This window comes from Ascaphus truei, chromosome 14, assembly GCF_040206685.1.
Source record: "Ascaphus truei isolate aAscTru1 chromosome 14, aAscTru1.hap1, whole genome shotgun sequence".
In the NCBI taxonomy this organism is placed as follows: Eukaryota; Metazoa; Chordata; class Amphibia; order Anura; family Ascaphidae; genus Ascaphus; species Ascaphus truei.
The window spans coordinates 48,393,912-48,412,492 of record NC_134496.1 but is presented as its reverse complement, the minus strand read 5'-3'; the positions used below and the strand labels follow the sequence as shown (position 1 = coordinate 48,412,492).

General features: G+C 47.5%; 1 protein-coding gene across 6 annotated transcripts in view; it reads right to left on the bottom strand.

The window, feature by feature from the left end:
* The window catches only part of PLD1 (phospholipase D1), a 98,681-nt gene that overhangs the window by 33,347 nt on the left and 46,753 nt on the right, over positions 1-18,581 (bottom strand). For all 6 annotated transcript variants that reach the window (XM_075570787.1, XM_075570788.1, XM_075570785.1 and 3 more), the window contains 11 exons: positions 16,028-16,213; positions 14,777-14,913; positions 14,001-14,146; positions 13,810-13,915; positions 13,162-13,227; positions 9,165-9,223; positions 8,050-8,142; positions 6,962-7,114; positions 5,579-5,728; positions 4,067-4,150; positions 854-935 (listed from right to left, as the gene is read on the bottom strand). In XM_075570787.1, the coding sequence (XP_075426902.1) occupies positions 854-935; positions 4,067-4,150; positions 5,579-5,728; positions 6,962-7,114; positions 8,050-8,142; positions 9,165-9,223; positions 13,162-13,227; positions 13,810-13,915; positions 14,001-14,146; positions 14,777-14,913; positions 16,028-16,181 (1,230 nt within the window). In that variant the 5' untranslated portion in view covers positions 16,182-16,213. The remainder of the gene's footprint in view (positions 1-853; positions 936-4,066; positions 4,151-5,578; positions 5,729-6,961; positions 7,115-8,049; positions 8,143-9,164; positions 9,224-13,161; positions 13,228-13,809; positions 13,916-14,000; positions 14,147-14,776; positions 14,914-16,027; positions 16,214-18,581) is intronic.

The window sequence follows — 18,581 nt, the reverse complement described above, 5'->3', positions numbered from 1 at the left end:
TGCAGCAGAAGAGGACCAAAGATGCAAAGTTCTGTGGGGAAGGTCATGTGACCAGGCAGTCCCTAGATACAATTGGTGCACTGCTAGAGAGAGAGCAGGGTTCAAAAAGGGGTGTGCCTGAGCCTGTTTCAGAAGAGGAAGGGGGTGTGACTTTGTAAATGGTAGCTATAGAAACAAATTGCTTGTTACATTATAATACATTAAAAATGTAATTCAGAGTTGTTTAAAAAAATAATAATGCTACACGAATTTTCTCATAGTACAGAACTGATTTTAAAAACACACACACACACACACACACACACACACACACACACACACACACACACACACACACACACACACACACACACACACACACACACTGGATATTGCTTGGTCTGCAGCTTTAAAAGGCTCTCAGAAATGGTCTGAATAGCCACAGGTTTGCAGTATAAGGTGGAAATGTGTCATGTGTTATAGTAGCATGCATGCATCACATGTAACCTGTTGGAAATTATAGAAGGTATATTGTATTTTTTTTGTTTGACTGTGGATACATTATTAAGTCATAGCACAAAAATAATGAGACCGCATGTTATTTGTGAAACACTGAAAAACGTCTCAGATAACATGAAATTAGGATGTGCCTATGTATAAAATGCTGCCAAACCTCATAAGTGTGTAACAACCATGTTAATACAACACAGCCAAAGGAGCGTTATGCAAACAGCCAAATCAAACTGTTTGTTCCCTTTTGTCATTTTACCTCACATGGAAATAAAAATGTCACTGTTTTTTCTGCAACCTAAACAAATATATATTATTTTGGTGTATACATGTTGTTTGATCTGTTAAGCGGAAACAAACTTACAGCCTTCCTTTTTAGGATGCAATCCAACCTCCAGCGGTTCCCTTCCACCACTGGCCGCTTCAGAAAGATTTCTGGGCTCAGCCTTGAAAAATAATAATGGCACAAGATGTCATTGTACAAATAAGGCGCAACTTTGTATTACAAAACCAACACAGGTTTGGATTAAAGGATTCGATATCAGAATAACAGCATTCAATGCAACTCAATAATGTCATGTAATTTGCAACATATTAAAACAAAGTATATGCCAATCTCATGCACATAACATGGAGAAGGAAATGGGGCTGGGTGTTTAACACGTTAAAGTACCTTTAGAATATTGGATACAGTACAACATTGCTTAAAACAATGGAAACGCCCCAACAAGACATTGGGAGTTATTGATTAAACTGAGAGAGTGTTGATCGAGGCGTTATTGCATGGGAATATCCATTGAAGCCAAAGGGAGCGTCCGAGGAGTGACCGGTAATGAAACCTGCCGGTGTGTTCTGTGGATAAGAGCGATGTAACAGAGGGCATTCTGGGAAAGCACTTTTATTTTTGTAAGACTATTGGCTGCATGGTATGCAATGACAGAAGGAGCAATAAAGTTAAATGAGAAACTAAATGCTTGGGCAGGCATAAAGTTATCCAGCTGTGCCAAGAAATATTAAAGAACACTTGGGAAACTGTTCCAATCTATGTTTTTATGAATATATAAGAATTTAGATTATTTATTTTTTTGCTACACAAAGACAACAAATCTAAGGCTGCGCTTAAAGTCACGGCGACGCAACGTCACGTCAAAACAAATGCATTGAATCCGTTGCATGCACTTATAGTAGGAGTGGCGCAACGGCTTGGTCGTGAACGGTGGAAGTCAATTCAATTTGATTTTTTTCAGTGACCGCAGCGTGACGTCAGCGTCGCCGGCACTATAAGCGCAGCCTAAGGGAAATGTTAGATTTCAGAATTCAACTGGAATGATTTAATTCTCTAGGCATGGAACACAAGTGACTGCGCCTCAGTCTTATCAGTTATATCAGAGAAATGAGATGTTGTGTTCAGCAGAAACAGGACAATAACCAAAATATCATTCTGAATCAACGAATGTATCATTTCGTAATGTAAATAGCTGGACGTAGCGCAACATAAGCAACCTGCGTCTATCACAATCTTTTTAAAGAGAGGATTTCACAACTTCCCATGATAATGCCGAACTCTGTGCTCTGCCAGTAAGTTGGACTTTATTACATGGGTGTGAGAAGCGCTTGGAGAGAAGGTGGGAAAATATAAACTATGAAGCGAGCATGTGTGAGAATGCGGCCTTCATCCAGAATGACGTCTTTTCTTTAACTTCACACGGATATTTAATGCAGATAATCGCCTGCACGTTTCATGCTGCAGAATAAAACTGCTCTTTGTTGTAAGTGCCAACAGATCTGGACCCTTTTCCCCCCCCCCATTTGGTCGCACCCAGTTTTGCCGAGATGAGAATAAGTCGGAACAGTTCAGCTCAGGCCGCGTGGGACATTGTAGGCTGTGCTGGACAGAGACTTTATTCACACAGTGTGAACACTGGCCAAGGTCCTGACCTAAATAAGTCATTGCCCCCTTACGGCTCTGGGAAAGGCCTTGAGGACGAATGTTTGGCTTCGTGAGGTTGTCCCATCAAAACATTAGGACATTCGTGCCCCTGATATCTCTTCTCTCTTAACATCTCCACCGCAATGTTTCCGGACGTGGGAAAGAAAGTCATCCAGATATATATATATATATATACCCCACACTATTATTGTTTATATGACTTGCCAAGTTCACAGGACGTATCTATTTACAAAAGGCTCGGATTATAACAATGTGAAAAATGCTATTTTTGTCGAGAGTTCCAATTTTCCCATTTTCTTTCGATTGCGCTGGATTAAGCTGCCATATTGTTTTTCAGAAATTCACAAAATGTAAACTTCTTATGAGGGAAAAATATGTTTTACAGATTTAGTTTTTCACTGTGAATATTTATTTTCCCATTTGTTGGTGGCTCGGTGGAGAAGCGCTGGGATTCACTGTCTGATATGCAAATATAACTGTATGCTCATCTGCATGTCTTAGGCAGGTCTGCAACCCCGCCTTTCCCCATTATCACCCAGCATACAGCACTTCCACTGCAGCAAGGGACTCTGGGAAATGACATGCAAATGGGCACACAGTGTCACTTTTTGCCTCAATAACCATTTTTAACATGGTTCCCTATAGGCTTAAGCTTGCTGCATGGTCACAGCTTTGAGCACAGCCAGGGTGTGTATATATATATATATATATATATATATATATTTATATATATATATATATATATATATATGAAAATGGTCAAGTCCCATTGCATTCTAGATGCTGAAAACAAACATGCAATATACACGTTGTGACAGAAACCAGGGTATGGTGATAAATTCCATATATAGGGCTCCCAGGATACTGAACAGTTTCTATCCTGTTTAGGCTGGAAAGTGCAGCCTCAGAATGCATGCACTCCATCCCTCAGTTTGGCAAGTGCTGGAACTGAGGGATGAGGGATCCAGACCAGAGTTTGTCTGCTGCCTGATTTCTGTCACCTGTCCTGCTAGATAGAGATCAGGTATTTAAGGCTGATTTTCCAGGTTTCTCTTCCCTCTCCCCAAGAGACTGGAGGCAGGAATGCTGCTGGAAGCAGAGAGGGGAAAAGTCTCTCCCCAAACAGGTCAAGTCATTCTGTTCCTTTTTCTCAAATTGTAAAGATCCTTATTTTTGTTTGTTGGAAGCGGACAAGCCGCCCCAACCCCAGTCAGGGTGAACCTCAGTTAAGTTATTGCTCAGGTGAGCAGGGTTTTGTTTTGCTTGTGTTTTCTTTTGTATTCAGTGTGGCCTGTTTAAAGGAACAGCACGTGACGCCTCATCATTTAACCTACCCTAAAAGACTGTGTTCTAGCAGTCCTGGACAGACGGCGGAGCCCCGGAGTAAGCCGTTTGTCACAACGTATAATACTGTGCCTGTGAATACAGGTAACATTGTCCCACCAATTTCCTCTTGGGACACTGCAGGTAGTTTTGTAAATGTTAATTCAAGTTTTTTTTAAGGAACAGATACCTTATTGTAAAAGGATAAATTATGCCCAGCCACCTGTTAATGTCAAACAGCAGTAACATATTTAGTAATCCAATAGTTTCATTTGCAAATTCCAAAATGTAGCTATTACTTACCACCAATCTGTAATAAAAATTTCTTCTTTTGCTGCTTCCATGGCGTCTGCGACATCATGGAAATATCCTTTCGCATTGACATACCTGAAATATATTAGAAGACATTCTAAAAAGTTACTTCATCGATAAGGTCACTGCGTAACCAAGTATCTCATTAATGACATACTGTATATTATCTGTTACTAAACAATGTTTAAATCCCATGTGTGAGCACATTCACGTTTCACACAGGTCTGCAGCCCTGCCTTTCCCCATTATCTCTTAGCATACAGTGCTTCCACTGCAGCAAGGGATTCTGGGAAATTACATGCGAATAACCTTTTGCTTGATATCCATTTTAACATGGGACCCCTATAAGTATCTGCCTGCCGTATTACACAGCCTTTCAGCACAGCCTGGGTTAAAGAAGTGCAGAGACAGTAAACCCACTCACAGATAGCTGTTTCAGCCTTTTGGGTCTCATCAGTGTGAGGCTGGTTATACCGGCTTTGCAATTTGCAGGTGGGATATATTTCAACCACACATGATATAAGTTAGGGCGGGTAACGAAGTGACAGAAACCCTCCACTGTACAGCAAATAAAAATACCCCCTGTGAGCATATTGCCATGTCTCAGACAGGTCTGCAGCCCTGATTTTCACAAAATAACGTGTAACTTTAAATTGGGCATTTAATGCGTTATGAAGAGTCTCGTGCCGCGGGTTCACGGCAGTGCGCAGTGTAACCGAGATATTAACAGCGTCTATGTCTTCTTAGAATTGCGTTTTCAGGTCAGGCATCGCCACATGACTTTATATTACCAAGCGAGGACATTTCGTTCGAGGCCAAAGGGCTGCAATATAGAGTAATAAGAATGCAAATCATGGCCATTACTCTCTGACCAATGGGCCGGGACACGCAGGGCTGTTAAGGGTCAAAGTCATGTGATTTTCCAATGAGTCATTATTTACAGTCCTGAAGAAACATTCCAGCGTGTTTAAATGCACGGCTGGGTCAGCGCCGTGCTTTGCGGCGGTACCCCTGCATTTCCATTATCGTGGGGAATATTGGCCCTTTCTGGATCAAGTAGATCAGGTAAACAAGTACTTCTGTATGTCTTAAGGATACGTAAAGAAGAGACCGGCGAGGCATCAAAAGCTCTGTACACATCAATTAAATCTATGAGGAACCTTTTTGTGGGTTCATTAAAAGGTATTGCAAACTACAACAAATTGCATCAGAAAAGGTGTTCCCGTAGGTATCTATACATTTGTTATTAGATGGGAGAAGAAGCGGCTCAGTGAGTAAAGACACTGACTGGCACACTTGTCCGGTGTCGGCTCCTTGGGACCTTGGGCAAGTCACTTTATCTCCCTGTGCCTCAGGCACCAAAAAATAGATTGTAAGCTCCACGGGGCAGGGGCAGGGGCCTGCAAAATGTCTCTGTAAAGGGCTGTGTAAAACTAGCAGCGTAATACAAGAACATGCTATTATTATTATTTTCTAGAGGCAACGGTGCTTCAAGGTTCTTACCATTTGGATAGAGTTTGGTTTTGTACTGCTGCGTATGACCCAAATCGGTGTTCTTTAAGGAAATTCTTGCCATGTTTCTTAACAAATTCTTCAATGGCCTGTCCCCACCATCGAGCATGTCTGTAGCTGTTACATTTCAATATCAAATTCCTATAGAATACAATAAATATATTATTAGGATATTGCAGCTCTGTGTTCTTATTTATTTATTTGTCGCAATAAAACAATTTCATGAAAAAAAATACTAAATACGCTGTGCACTCAGAAATTAGTCGTACATTTTAAAAGATCATGAAGTGAATTTGTTTAAAACGTAAATATTGCTTTGAAGTCGGGGTCCTGCACTCAGCCCTCAAGGGCCACAAACAGGCCAGGTTTTATGGATATCCCTGCTTCAGCAAAGGTGGTGCAGTCAAGGACTGAGCCACTGATTGAGCCGCCTGTGCTGAAGCAGGGATATCCATAAAACTTGGCCTGTTGGTGGCCCTTGAGGACAGAGTTTGAGACCTGCTTTAAAGATCAGTCCCATATACACATTATTTGATAAAGTAGATAAATGATTCTTAAAAAAATGTTATTAATTACTTTCAGAACCCCTGGTTTAAATGCCTCAGCTATCCTCAGTAGCCTTAGGCTCAGTCCATGGTGCTGCAGACAGCGCAGAGGTGTCCGCACGGGGCACGGTCACATTGCCTGAAGGCATTGATCGCGCCCATAGACCGCGCGGGCGCAACAGCAGGAGGGGGTGAGTGTTGCTCAAGAAATCAGTTCAAACTGATTTCTCGGCGCGACACGCAGGTCACGTGAGTGGTTTGTCCAATGAGGGCGAACCAGCTCCGTGAGGCCCCTAGGGACACCCCCCACGGCGCGTCTACCATGGACAGAAAACGCACGCCTCCGCGCAGGTGAAGGCTGTATGGCCTTAGCCCGACTTATACTACCTGCGCGGCAGCGAGCAGCCGCGCGCACTCCTGCAGCCCCAGAGATCTGTGCACTTGGCTGCAGGAGATTAGGGAGGCGATGCGGGGGCGTGGCGGGGGCGTCACGAAGCGGGTTCGTCCTCATTGGCTGACGCTGACGTCACGCGGCAGCCGCCTGAGAAGACAACGTTTATTGTCTCCTCAAAACGCTGCCACGCACAGGCACTTGGCTAACTGGTAAAGCCACGTACTGACGTGCGGCTGAAGTGCGCGCGCACGTAGCAATTCCGCTACTATACGCTCGGCCTTATACTGTATCCTCCAACGGGTCGGAACTGGAAGTCATCTTAGAACCACGAGTACATGTGTTAGGCGTCGGCATATAATTAACATATAATAAACATCTGAATAAGTGCGGAGGGCGTTTCATTCCTTTACCGAGCAGCGTTTTCCTTAAACTCGCCTTGAAAGATTGTCGACGCGCAAACCGTACTGCGTCTCCGTCTCTTTCTTGCCAATCTTGATGCTGAATTCCTGATCCACCAATAGCACGAACGAAATGGCGCCACTGTCTATCTTCATGTACATCAGGAACGAGTCTTTCACGACCAGCCACCTGGACAAGAACAGGAACCAAGTGACACACACGTCACTGGAGTTTCTTCACACATCGCGGGCACATTCACATACTGGAGGACATTGTAGCGTTATGTTCATAGAACAGTTACGTTTCTCCATGATTGTGATACATTTTATAACCATATAAAAAGGCAGACAATGTATTATATTGCCATTTATTTCTGCAAATTTCCTTAAACATGCAACCCTGAGGTGTGTCCTTGATACTGTATATCTAATTAGTCATGATGTTAAAATGTAGGTTGACACATTAGTATTTATTACACAATCAGCGGCAGATTTTAAAAACCGCCGCCCGTGGCACTTCCACGTGTCCTTCCCCCTACTTGCTGCCGCCCGTGGCACTTCCACGTGTCCTTCCCCCTCCTTGCTGCCACCCCTTGGCACTTCCACGCGTCCTGCCGGCTCCTTGTTGCCGCCCAGTGGCACTTCCACGTGTCCTGCCGCTTCCTCGCTGCCGCCCGTGGCACTTTCACGTGCCCTGCTGCCTCCTCGCTGCCGCCCCCTACATCTCCCTTGGAATCCCAGCGTCAGATGACGCCACGCGGGCGACGTCAACGTGATGGCGCACGTCGTCGTCATGGTAACGCGATGTCATGACGTCATGTTGCCATGGCAATGAGACACTGTGTGATGTCACGTTGGGGCGTACGCGGCGTCATTTGACGCTGGGATTCCAAAGGAGATGGATGGCGGCATATGATGGCGGCATATGATTGGTGTTCCAGAGAATTCAGAGAGGTTTTAATTACCTTACCAACTTTAATGTAACCATGTATTGCATCAGAACTCTGTGCCCAGGACATGCACGTGAAAACAATAGAAAAACCAAAGCGCCTCCTTACAAAGACAATCACAGCGTTGTACAGACCATACACCAGCCAATAACACGTGCAGGTATTCATGTAATACCTTTTGGACCAGCGATAGCAAACACTTCCTTGTCCACAGCAGTTTAAACCCGGTATTCTGTGGCCGCCCGATCTCTTCATGATCATACCTTCTCTAAAACAAACATCAACAAGCGGATTATAGTCTGAGTCTTCATAGCTGATACCTGCAGTTCTAGAGTAGCTGTTAGATTGTAATGTGGTAACAATGCAAACAGGTTTTAGCTGCTGCTGTTCTCTCGTCCCTAATACATATTTTTGGAGCCTCGTATATAGGTACTGTACATGGAGTGACCAGCCTTAAGTCAGAAGTTACTGGCAATGGGTCCAAACAGTAGCTCTGTAGCTTTACCAATAGGCTATATTCTTTCTATAGGTATAACAGTAATACTACTACTACTACTACTACTACTACTACTACTACTAATATCTTTATTTCATATAGCGCTTTTCTCCCAATGGGACGCAGAGCGCTTCATAATTACAGTACAGCGCGCGCATTACGCAGCACATAGGAATGTTACAGACACAACCCCTGTCCAGATGAGCTTACAATCTATGTTATTGGCAGCTTCGGCACGGGGAGATAAAGTGACTTGCTCAAGGTCACAAGGCGCTGATACTGCGAATCGGACCAGTGCCATTTTTTACAAAGTCAGTGTCTTTACTCACTAGCAGCTCCTTCTCCCTAATTGTAATTTAAAAAAACTCCCTTTGGGCTGCACCAGAAATACTTATAGCACTACTTACAATAAGCACCTTGCTTTGGACCCCAAATTACTGAAAGCAAAGTACTGTACTGTAGACCCTACAGATCATGAACAATAACTGTTGAGTAGGTTAAATAAGACAAGCTCTTACACCCCCCGGAAGGATAGTTATATTACTCTGGATATTTTGCAGGTCTTAATACTTTTCATGGGGCATGTTAGTTATTTAAAGATGATACAAAGCTTTTACAAATATGTGTTCAACAGAAAACACATCTGAATAAAAAGCTTTTGTAGCCTTCCTAAATTAAATAAAGTACCTCTAACATAGCGTCCCACAAGCCATTGCCTATCATCGTTTGGGAGTTTGGAGTTCCTTCTACAAACATAGTAGTTACTGTATATAAACTGTTCCGTTTAAACTTACATGCCCTTTGGTCCAAGGTCGTGAATGAAAGATAGCTGATTTACATCGATGAATTCCTTCTGGAAGAATAACAATGAATATCAAATGTATTATGAATGCAACCAAGAGTACAAATAGAGCGTAACCGTACTCATTTTAGCCGCAATTCCCCAGGGTCCAGTAAGGGCTATCAGACTGCGATCCCACGCTAACTGCCATTGATTTGCAGTGTTATTAGCGGGAGGAGCGAATAAAATAAACAAGGCATACTAATCACACACAGAACAAGATTACAATTCAATTGTTCAAATAACTGTGTGTTACCTCTGGGAGTATGAAATATTATCTATAAGTGATTACATTATACAGGCCATGAAATAGCATTCAGGATATATTCCCACCTGTACCACTGGATATACACTGCAGCACCCAGCGATCCACTGCAGCATGCAGCGATCCACTGCAGCACGCAGCGATCCACTGCAGCACGCAGCGATCCACTGCAGCACCCAGCGATACACTGCAGCACCCAGCGATACACTGCAGCACCCAGCGATACACTGCAGCACCCAGCGATACACTGCAGCACGCAGCGATCCACTGCAGCACGCAGCGATCCACTGCAGCACCCAGCGATCCACTGCAGCACCCAGCGATCCACTGCAGCACGCAGCGATACACTGCAGCGCCCAGCGATACACTGCAGCACGCAGCGATCCACTGCAGCACGCAGCGATCCACTGCAGCACGCAGCGATCCACTGCAGCACGCAGCGATCCACTGCAGCACGCAGCGATCCACTGCAGCACCCAGCGATCCACTGCAGCACCCAGCGATCCACTGCAGCACCCAGCGATCCACTGCAGCACCCAGCGATCCACTGCAGCACCCAGCGATCCACTGCAGCACCCAGCGATACACTGCAGCACGCAGCGATCCACAGCAGCACGCAGCGATACACTGCAGCACCCAGCGATACACTGCAGCACGCAGCGATCCACTGCAGCACGCAGCGATACACTGCAGCACCCAGCGATACACGGCAGCACCCAGCGATACACTGCAGCACCCAGCGATACACTGCAGCACGCAGCGATCCACTGCAGCACCCAGCGATCCACTGCAGCACGCAGCGATCCACTGCAGCACGCAGCGATCCACTGCAGCACGCAGCGATCCACTGCAGCACGCAGCGATCCACTGCAGCACCCAGCGATCCACTGCAGCACCCAGCGATACACTGCAGCACGCAGCGATACACTGCAGCACGCAGCGATACACTGCAGCACCCAGCGATCCACTGCAGCACCCAGCGATCCACTGCAGCACCCAGCGATCCACTGCAGCACCCAGCGATCCACTGCAGCACCCAGCGATCCACTGCAGCACCCAGCGATACACTGCAGCACCCAGCGATACACTGCAGCACGCAGCGATCCACAGCAGCACGCAGCGATCCACTGCAGCACCCAGCGATCCACTGCAGCACGCAGCGATACACTGCAGCACGCAGCGATACACTGCAGCACCCAGCGATACACTGCAGCACCCAGCGATACACTGCAGCACGCAGCGATACACTGCAGCACGCAGCGATCCACTGCAGCACGCAGCGATCCACTGCAGCACGCAGCGATCCACTGCAGCACGCAGCGATCCACTGCAGGACGCAGCGATCCACTGCAGCACGCAGCGATCCACTGCAGCACGCAGCGATCCACTGCAGCACGCAGCGATCCACTGCAGCACCCAGCGATCCACTGCAGCACGCAGCGATCCAGTGCAGCACGCAGCGATCCACTGCAGCACGCAGCGATCCACTGCAGCACGCAGCGATCCACTGCAGCACCCAGCGATCCACTGCAGCACCCAGCGATCCACTGCAGCACCCAGCGATCCACTGCAGCACCCGGCGATCCACTGCAGCACGCAGCGATCCACTGCAGCACGCAGCGATCCACTGCAGCACGCAGCGATACACTGCAGCACGCAGCGATCCACTGCAGCACGCAGCGATCCACTGCAGCACGCAGCGATCCACTGCAGCACCCAGCGATCCACTGCAGCACGCAGCGATCCACTGCAGCACGCAGCGATCCACTGCAGCACGCAGCGATCCACTGCAGCACGCAGCGATCCACTGCAGCACGCAGCGATCCACTGCAGCACGCAGCGATCCACTGCAGCACGCAGCGATCCACTGCAGCACCCAGCGATCCACTGCAGCACCCAGCGATACACTGCAGCACGCAGCGATACACGGCAGCACCCAGCGATACACTGCAGCACGCAGCGATCCACTGCAGCACCCAGCGATCCACTGCAGCACGCAGCGATACACTGCAGCACCCAGCGATACACGGCAGCACCCAGCGATACACTGCAGCACGCAGCGATCCACTGCAGCACCCAGCGATCCACTGCAGCACCCAGCGATCCACTGCAGCACGCAGCGATCCACTGCAGCACGCAGCGATCCACTGCAGCACCCAGCGATCCACTGCAGCACCCAGCGATACACTGCAGCACGCAGCGATCCACTGCAGCACGCAGCGATCCACAGCAGCACGCAGCGATACACTGCAGCACCCAGCGATCCACTGCAACACCCAGCCACCGATACACTGCAGCACCCAGCCACCGATCCACTGCAGCACCCAGCGATCCACTGCAGCACCCAGCGATCCACTGCAGCACCCAGCGATCCACTGCAGCACCCAGCGATCCACTGCAGCACCCAGCGATCCACTGCAGCACGCAGCGATCCACTGCAGCACGCAGCGATCCACTGCAGCACCCAGCGATCCACTGCAGCACCCAGCGATCCACTGCAGCACCCAGCGATCCACTGCAGCACCCAGCGATCCACGGCAGCACCCAGCGATCCACTGCAGCACGCAGCGATCCACTGCAGGACCCAGCGATACACTGCAGCACCCAGCGATACATGGCAGCACCCAGCAGCACCCAGCGATACACTGCAGCACCCAGCGATGCAATGCAGCACCCAGCGATACACGGCAGCACCCAGCAGCACCCAGCGATACACTGCAGCACCCAGCGATACACTGCAGCACGCAGCGATACACTGCAACACGCAGCGATCCACTGCAGCACGCAGCGATCCACTGCAACACGCAGCGATACACTGCAACACGCAGCGATACACTGCAACACCCAGCGATACACTGCAACACGCAGCGATACACTGCAACACGCAGCGATACACTGCAACACGCAGCGATACACTGCAACACGCAGCGATACACTGCAACACGCAGCGATACACTGCAACACGCAACGATACACTGCAACACGCAGCGATACACTGCAACACGCAGCGATACACTGCAACACGCAGCGATACACTGCAACACGCAGCGATACACTGCAGCACCCAGCGATACACTGCAGCACCCAGCGATACACTGCAGCACCCAGCGATACACTGCAGCACGCAGCGATACACGGCAGCACCCAGCGATACACGGCAGCACCCAGCGATACACGGCAGCACCCAGCGATACACGGCAGCACCCAGCGATCCACTGCAGCACCCAGCGATCCACTGCAGCATCCAGCGATCCACTGCAGCACCCAGCGATACACTGCAGCACGCAGCGATCTACTGCAGCACCCAGCGATCCACTGCAGCACCCAGCGATCCACTGCAGCACCCAGCGATCCACTGCAGCACCCAGCGATACACGGCAGCACCCAGCGATCCACTGCAGCACCCAGCGATACACGGCAGCACCCAGCGATACACGGCAGCACCCAGCGATACACTGCAGCACGCAGCGATCTACTGCAGCACCCAGCGATCCACTGCAGCACCCAGCGATCCACTGCAGCACCCAGCGATCCACTGCAGCACCCAGCGATCCACTGCAGCACCCAGCGATACACGGCAGCACCCAGCGATACACGGCAGCACCCAGCGATACACTGCAACACAATATGTTACAGGCTTCTCTCATGCTAAAAGGGGTAAAACATGACAACATGTTGAACTCACCGTTGCATGATAATTCCTGTACATCGGCATTTTTAACAGAGCTGTTAAATAATCTTCCAGCTGTTTCTATAAAACACAAATCATTCAGCTTAATGAGATGAGCACACGAACCCATGTGAGTGATAAACCAAGTCTTATACACGTCTAATCGAATGAAAACAATGCCACATACAACAATACTTTAACTGCTGCTTCAAAGAAGGACACAGGCATTAATATGAAAGAGATCTTGTGTTTCCAAACACGTTAATCTATCAGTCTGTCATTTCTTCAATGATTGATGGGTTCACAAAATCTTAAATTGGAAAGAGGTGTACAGTACAGAACACACGTCCAGCACTAAAATGTAGCAGAGTTTAATGACTTGATGCTTACGAATAACATATGCCAGCAATACCTACTCCTTAAACCACAGGTGGCCAACTCCAGCCCTCAAGGGCCACCAACAGGTCAAGTTTTAAGGATATCCCTGCTTCAGCGCAGGTGGCTCAATCCGTGGCCCAGTCGAAGCCATCTGTGCTGAAGCAGGGACATCCTTAAAACGTGACTTGTTGGTGGCCCCTGAGGACTGGCGTTGTCCACCCCTGCCCTGTGTGCATGAACATTGAAGTACTGTGGATTGCCGTTTTACAACCCAAACACAATTACCCTTCTACTGGAGGACTGTTCTTCTCGGACGATCTCTGCGTTACGTGGTAGACTTGGCATTGACCTGATGCCACCTTTTTTGACCGTCTGTCTTCTCACGGTATGACTGAAAATCAGAACATTGTACGTCACACTGTGTCCCCGGAAGCATTCCAACGCCAACCCTTATAATTCCATAAATGAGTATATACCTCCGGATGGGTATCGGGATACGGATAAAAGCTTTGTATCGAAGAAGTTCTCTGTGAAGGTCCTGAAAGTGCTTGAATTTTCTCTTCACGTACCATTTGAAGTCCCCGTGAATTAGCTCTAGCGTGTAAATGTTCAGAACTGGTGCCTGCAATCAAAGGGCATTCAATATGATGCATTAGTTACTAACTGTCAAAGAAAAAGATAAACAAGAATTAAATAATAAATAACACTAGCTGATATACCCGGCGTTGCCCGGGATGTAAATCCGCAATAGGTAGTATTATTTATAAATAGGGTAACAATAGGATGACTATTTGGTGGAAAGGTTGCATAATGATGTTGAAAAGAAACATGGAAGAAAATGTAAGACGATGTTGTTTAAAAATGGTTTATTGTAAACACACCACAGTACAATGTATATTTTGGTGACATAAGTGATGTAAAAATGTGAGGTGTGTGTCCCGCTAGGGTGTGAGGCGTCGGGTGGGGTTCAGTATGGGTGGCGGGTGGGTAGTGAGTGCTGGCTTTGGGTGGGACTCCCGCTAGGGTGTGAGCGGGTGTCTGGTGAGTGCGTGCGGCTGGTCAGTGATGTCGGTGCGTAGGGGTGTGAGTGTGGCGCATGGGTGGTGAGGGACTCTCCCCCCTCCAACGGCTTTTATAGAGAGAATGTGGGACTTGGTGAGGGGTCGATTAAATAATGGGGCAATCATCCTGTTAGCAGAGCTGTGAATAAGAACGCAAACAATTCTACTACCCTTATATTAAGCAATCTCACCTTGGAGGATGAGGAGGCGGCAAAACGTTCCACTTCCAAAACTCGGACTGTTATGGGACACCCGGCCAGGTACGTCTGGCTGTCCGGCTCCTTAAACCCTTTTGTGTTGTAAATGGCAGAGAACGGAATGCAGGCCCCTAAAAAACACACAAAAAACCCCAGTGGGCTTCCCCAGTAACACGTTCCCCTCGCTAATGACAATACCTATGGCCCGAATACTTCCTACGCGTTATTCTGGGTTCTGCTTACAATAGCCTTACATTACTTATATCTACTTCTACAATCTTTATCTCACCCTACACAGGGGCGGCCAACTCCAGTCCTCAAGGAGCACCAACAGGTCAGGTTTTAAGGATATCTCTGCTTCAGCACAGGTGGCTCAATCAGTGTCTCAGTCGACTGAGCCACTGATTGAACCACCTGTGAAGAAGCAGGCGCTTTGACTGAGACACTAATTGAGCCACCAGTACTGAAGCCGGGATATCACAAAAAAACCTGACCTGTTGGTGGCCCTTGAGGACTGGAGGTGAACACACCTCGTTTAAAATCCTGATTGTTAACAGTAAAGAAATATATATATTTTTAAACGAGTAGGGCACGGATACTAATATTATATGAGTTAAACTCACATAGGCTTCTTGGGAGGGGGATTTGATACTTTAAAAGGAGAACGCCTTTGGCTGTAAAGTATTTACTTAAAAAATAAATGATGAGGTTTCTCATCCTTTGACGAGTCTGCAGTTTCCCAACACCCATACAGCATCTAGAACGCTGTGTGACATGTGTAGGATGTATTTAGGAACTATACGCCACATGTATCTGCAAACAGAGGTGGGACGTACCTTAAAAATATCTTTCTATTGTGACAGATCAGGGGTGGCCAACTCCAGTCCTCAACGGCCACCAACAGATCAGGTTTTCAGGATATCCCTGCTTCAGCACAGGTGGCTCAATCAGTCCCTGCTTCAGCACAGGTGGGTCAATCAATCCCTGCTTCAGCATCGGTGGCTCACTAAGTCCCTGCTTCAGCAGTCCCTGCTTCTTTGACTGAGCCTCTGATTGAGCCACCTGTGCTGAAGCTGGGATATCCTGAAAACCTGACCTGTTGGTGTGCGTTGCGGACTGGAGTTGCCTACCCCTGCCCTACACCCTTAGATTGTAAGCTCTCTGAGCAACTCTCTTAACTACTTTGATTTCTTCCCCATTGGGATCTGCAGCAAAACCGTGGCCCGATGGGCGATATTCACTCACCGCCCGATTTGCTGTCACTTGTGACATCGGAGTCCACTTCCTCTCCATCAAAGTGGAGCTCATTGGTGTCGAGGTTTTCTATTATATTGCTCATGTCCGCAGCAATCTTCTGCAGTGTAGAAGAATCTAGTTTGCGTCCCGGTCTCAGCGACATGTTCGGCGCTAGCAGGGTAGTAGCACAAAGGCCTGTTGGAAAATGCTTTTCGTAAATAATAACGTAACAGTAATTGGACATACAGCACCAGGTCCGTCCCTAGCCGGAAAGCAGGTACGGTGCCTCCTGGGGGGTGAGGGGGTGGTAAGCAGGTAAGACGCTTCCTGGGGGGTGGCAAGTAGATAAGGTACTGCGTGGGTGCGGTAAACAGGTAAGGCGCTGCCTGGGTGACGGTAGGCAGGTAAGGCACTGCCTGGGTGACGTAAGCAGGTAAGGCGCTGCATGAGGGGTAAGTAGGTAAGGCGCTGCCTGGGGGACGGTAGGCAGGAAAGGTGCTGCCTGGGGGGTAAGCAGGTAAGGCACTGCCTGGGGGATGGTAGGCAGGTAAGGCACTGCCTGGGGGATGGTAGGCAGGTAAGGCACTGCCTGGATGCAGTAAGCAGGTAAGGCGCCACCTGCGAGCGGTAAGTAGGTAAGTTACCTCATGGGGCGGTAATCAGGTAAGGCGCTGCCTGGGTGCGGTAAGCAGATAAGGCGCCTCCTGCGAGCGGTAAGTTGCCTCATGGGGCAGTAAGCAGGTAAGGCACTGGCTGGGGGGGCAGTAAGCAGGTAAGGTGCCACCTAAGGGGCGGTTAGCAGGTAAGGCGCCGCCTGGGGGTGGTAAGAAGAAAAGGCGCTGCCTGGGGGTAGTAAGCAGGTAAGGCGATGCCTGGGGGTAAGCAGGTAAGGCACCTCCTGAGGGGGTAAGCAGGTAATGTGCCCCCTGGGGGTCAGTAAGCAGGTAAGGCGCCACCTGGGGGACGGTAATGATTTTTTTAAATGTAGTGATCATCTTTTTTTTTGCTACAGCAACCATTTAGGAAGTCATATTCACATCTTCTTTGGAAAAAGACTGACACACTTTTTTTTTTTAGCTCTGCCCTCTGGCAACAAAGTATCACAAACAGATCTGTTGCTGTGTTCCAAACAGACAGTCTATTACTCTGGAAGCTGTAACAATAATGTGTTACACTTAGTAATATAATGTTACATATCAGCTGCAGCATTTCACTGACTAAAGGCGGTCATTTCGTTAGGCACACAATCAGGACAGCGTCAGAGGATTATTATTTTGAATTGTAATGTTTTCCGTTCTTCGGTGCTATAACTATATAACAGCTTAGAGTGGAAACTCTCCAGGGTCAGGGTTTCCTTTCCTATTGGAAATAGAAAATCTACCGGAGACTCTCACAGCCAAAACAAGTCTAAATTCTTCCAAACCTAAAGCTGTCCCACATTTTAGTCTGGCCTGTAACTGTTACGTACGCCTATAATATATATTATCTCTAACTGTGCATTCAATGTCTTGTATACAATGTATAACCCTGTTCACTTAATGTAACTATGTATTTGTAACCATGTATTATTTGTCTTAACTCTGTGCCCAGGACATACTTAAAAACGAGAGGTAACTCACAATGTATTACTTCCCGGTAACACATTTTATAAATAAAATATTGTCTGGTTTTATGTTTGTTACACTTATCGTATTATAATTCCATCTAATGAATTGTCTCTTTTGTAAAGCGCAGAGTACTTTGGTGGCGCTATATGAGTGCAAATATACATAAATACCACTATTCATTAGGAAAACCATTTTCACAGTAAGCACCAAACAGCTTCAGTTAAAGCCGAGGAGAGGCCCTTATGTTCTAATAGGAAAACAAACAGACATTCAGCTGCTGATAACATCTGTACATAGAGCAGGATATTGGATCAATAACAGGGAATATCTCTGTTACTACAGACAACAGCTCAACCTTTGCACTTTACAAACTAAACAAAGCTAACAGAAGGGCTATGATAAAGATAAAGCTTCAAAAATACTCGTGGTGCGTGGCACAGATCCGATCTAAAAGATAGCTTTATAAATGTAATAATAGTAAATAAGTAACAGTGTTCACACAGAACCAAAACAAATATCCGATAAATAAAAAATAAAAAAAACAATTTTCATTAAAGGGATGTTTGGCTTTACTCCTGGAAAAAGGGCAATTAAGTAGTGATGCACCAATTGCTGTCAGGGGTCTGATCCTGGACAAGTCCCTGTGTGGGAATAGATTCAATAGTAGGAAGGCAGCGGACGCTCATAAAGTTGTCGAAAAAAGTTTCTTGATTGAATATGACATATTCCTCCTACGCGTTTTGGTCCCAGCCGGATCCGAAACGCGTAGGAGAAATATGTCACATTCAATAAATAAACTTTTTTTCGACAACTTTACGAGTGCCCCCCCCCCCCCCCTCTCTCACCACCATTGGCTGTACTCTTGAACAGGGCAAAGTGGATTTATGTATCTTCAACTGCCTTGCTGGCATTTAACATTACAGCACACAGACTTAGGCAGACAGATTTCTACCTCT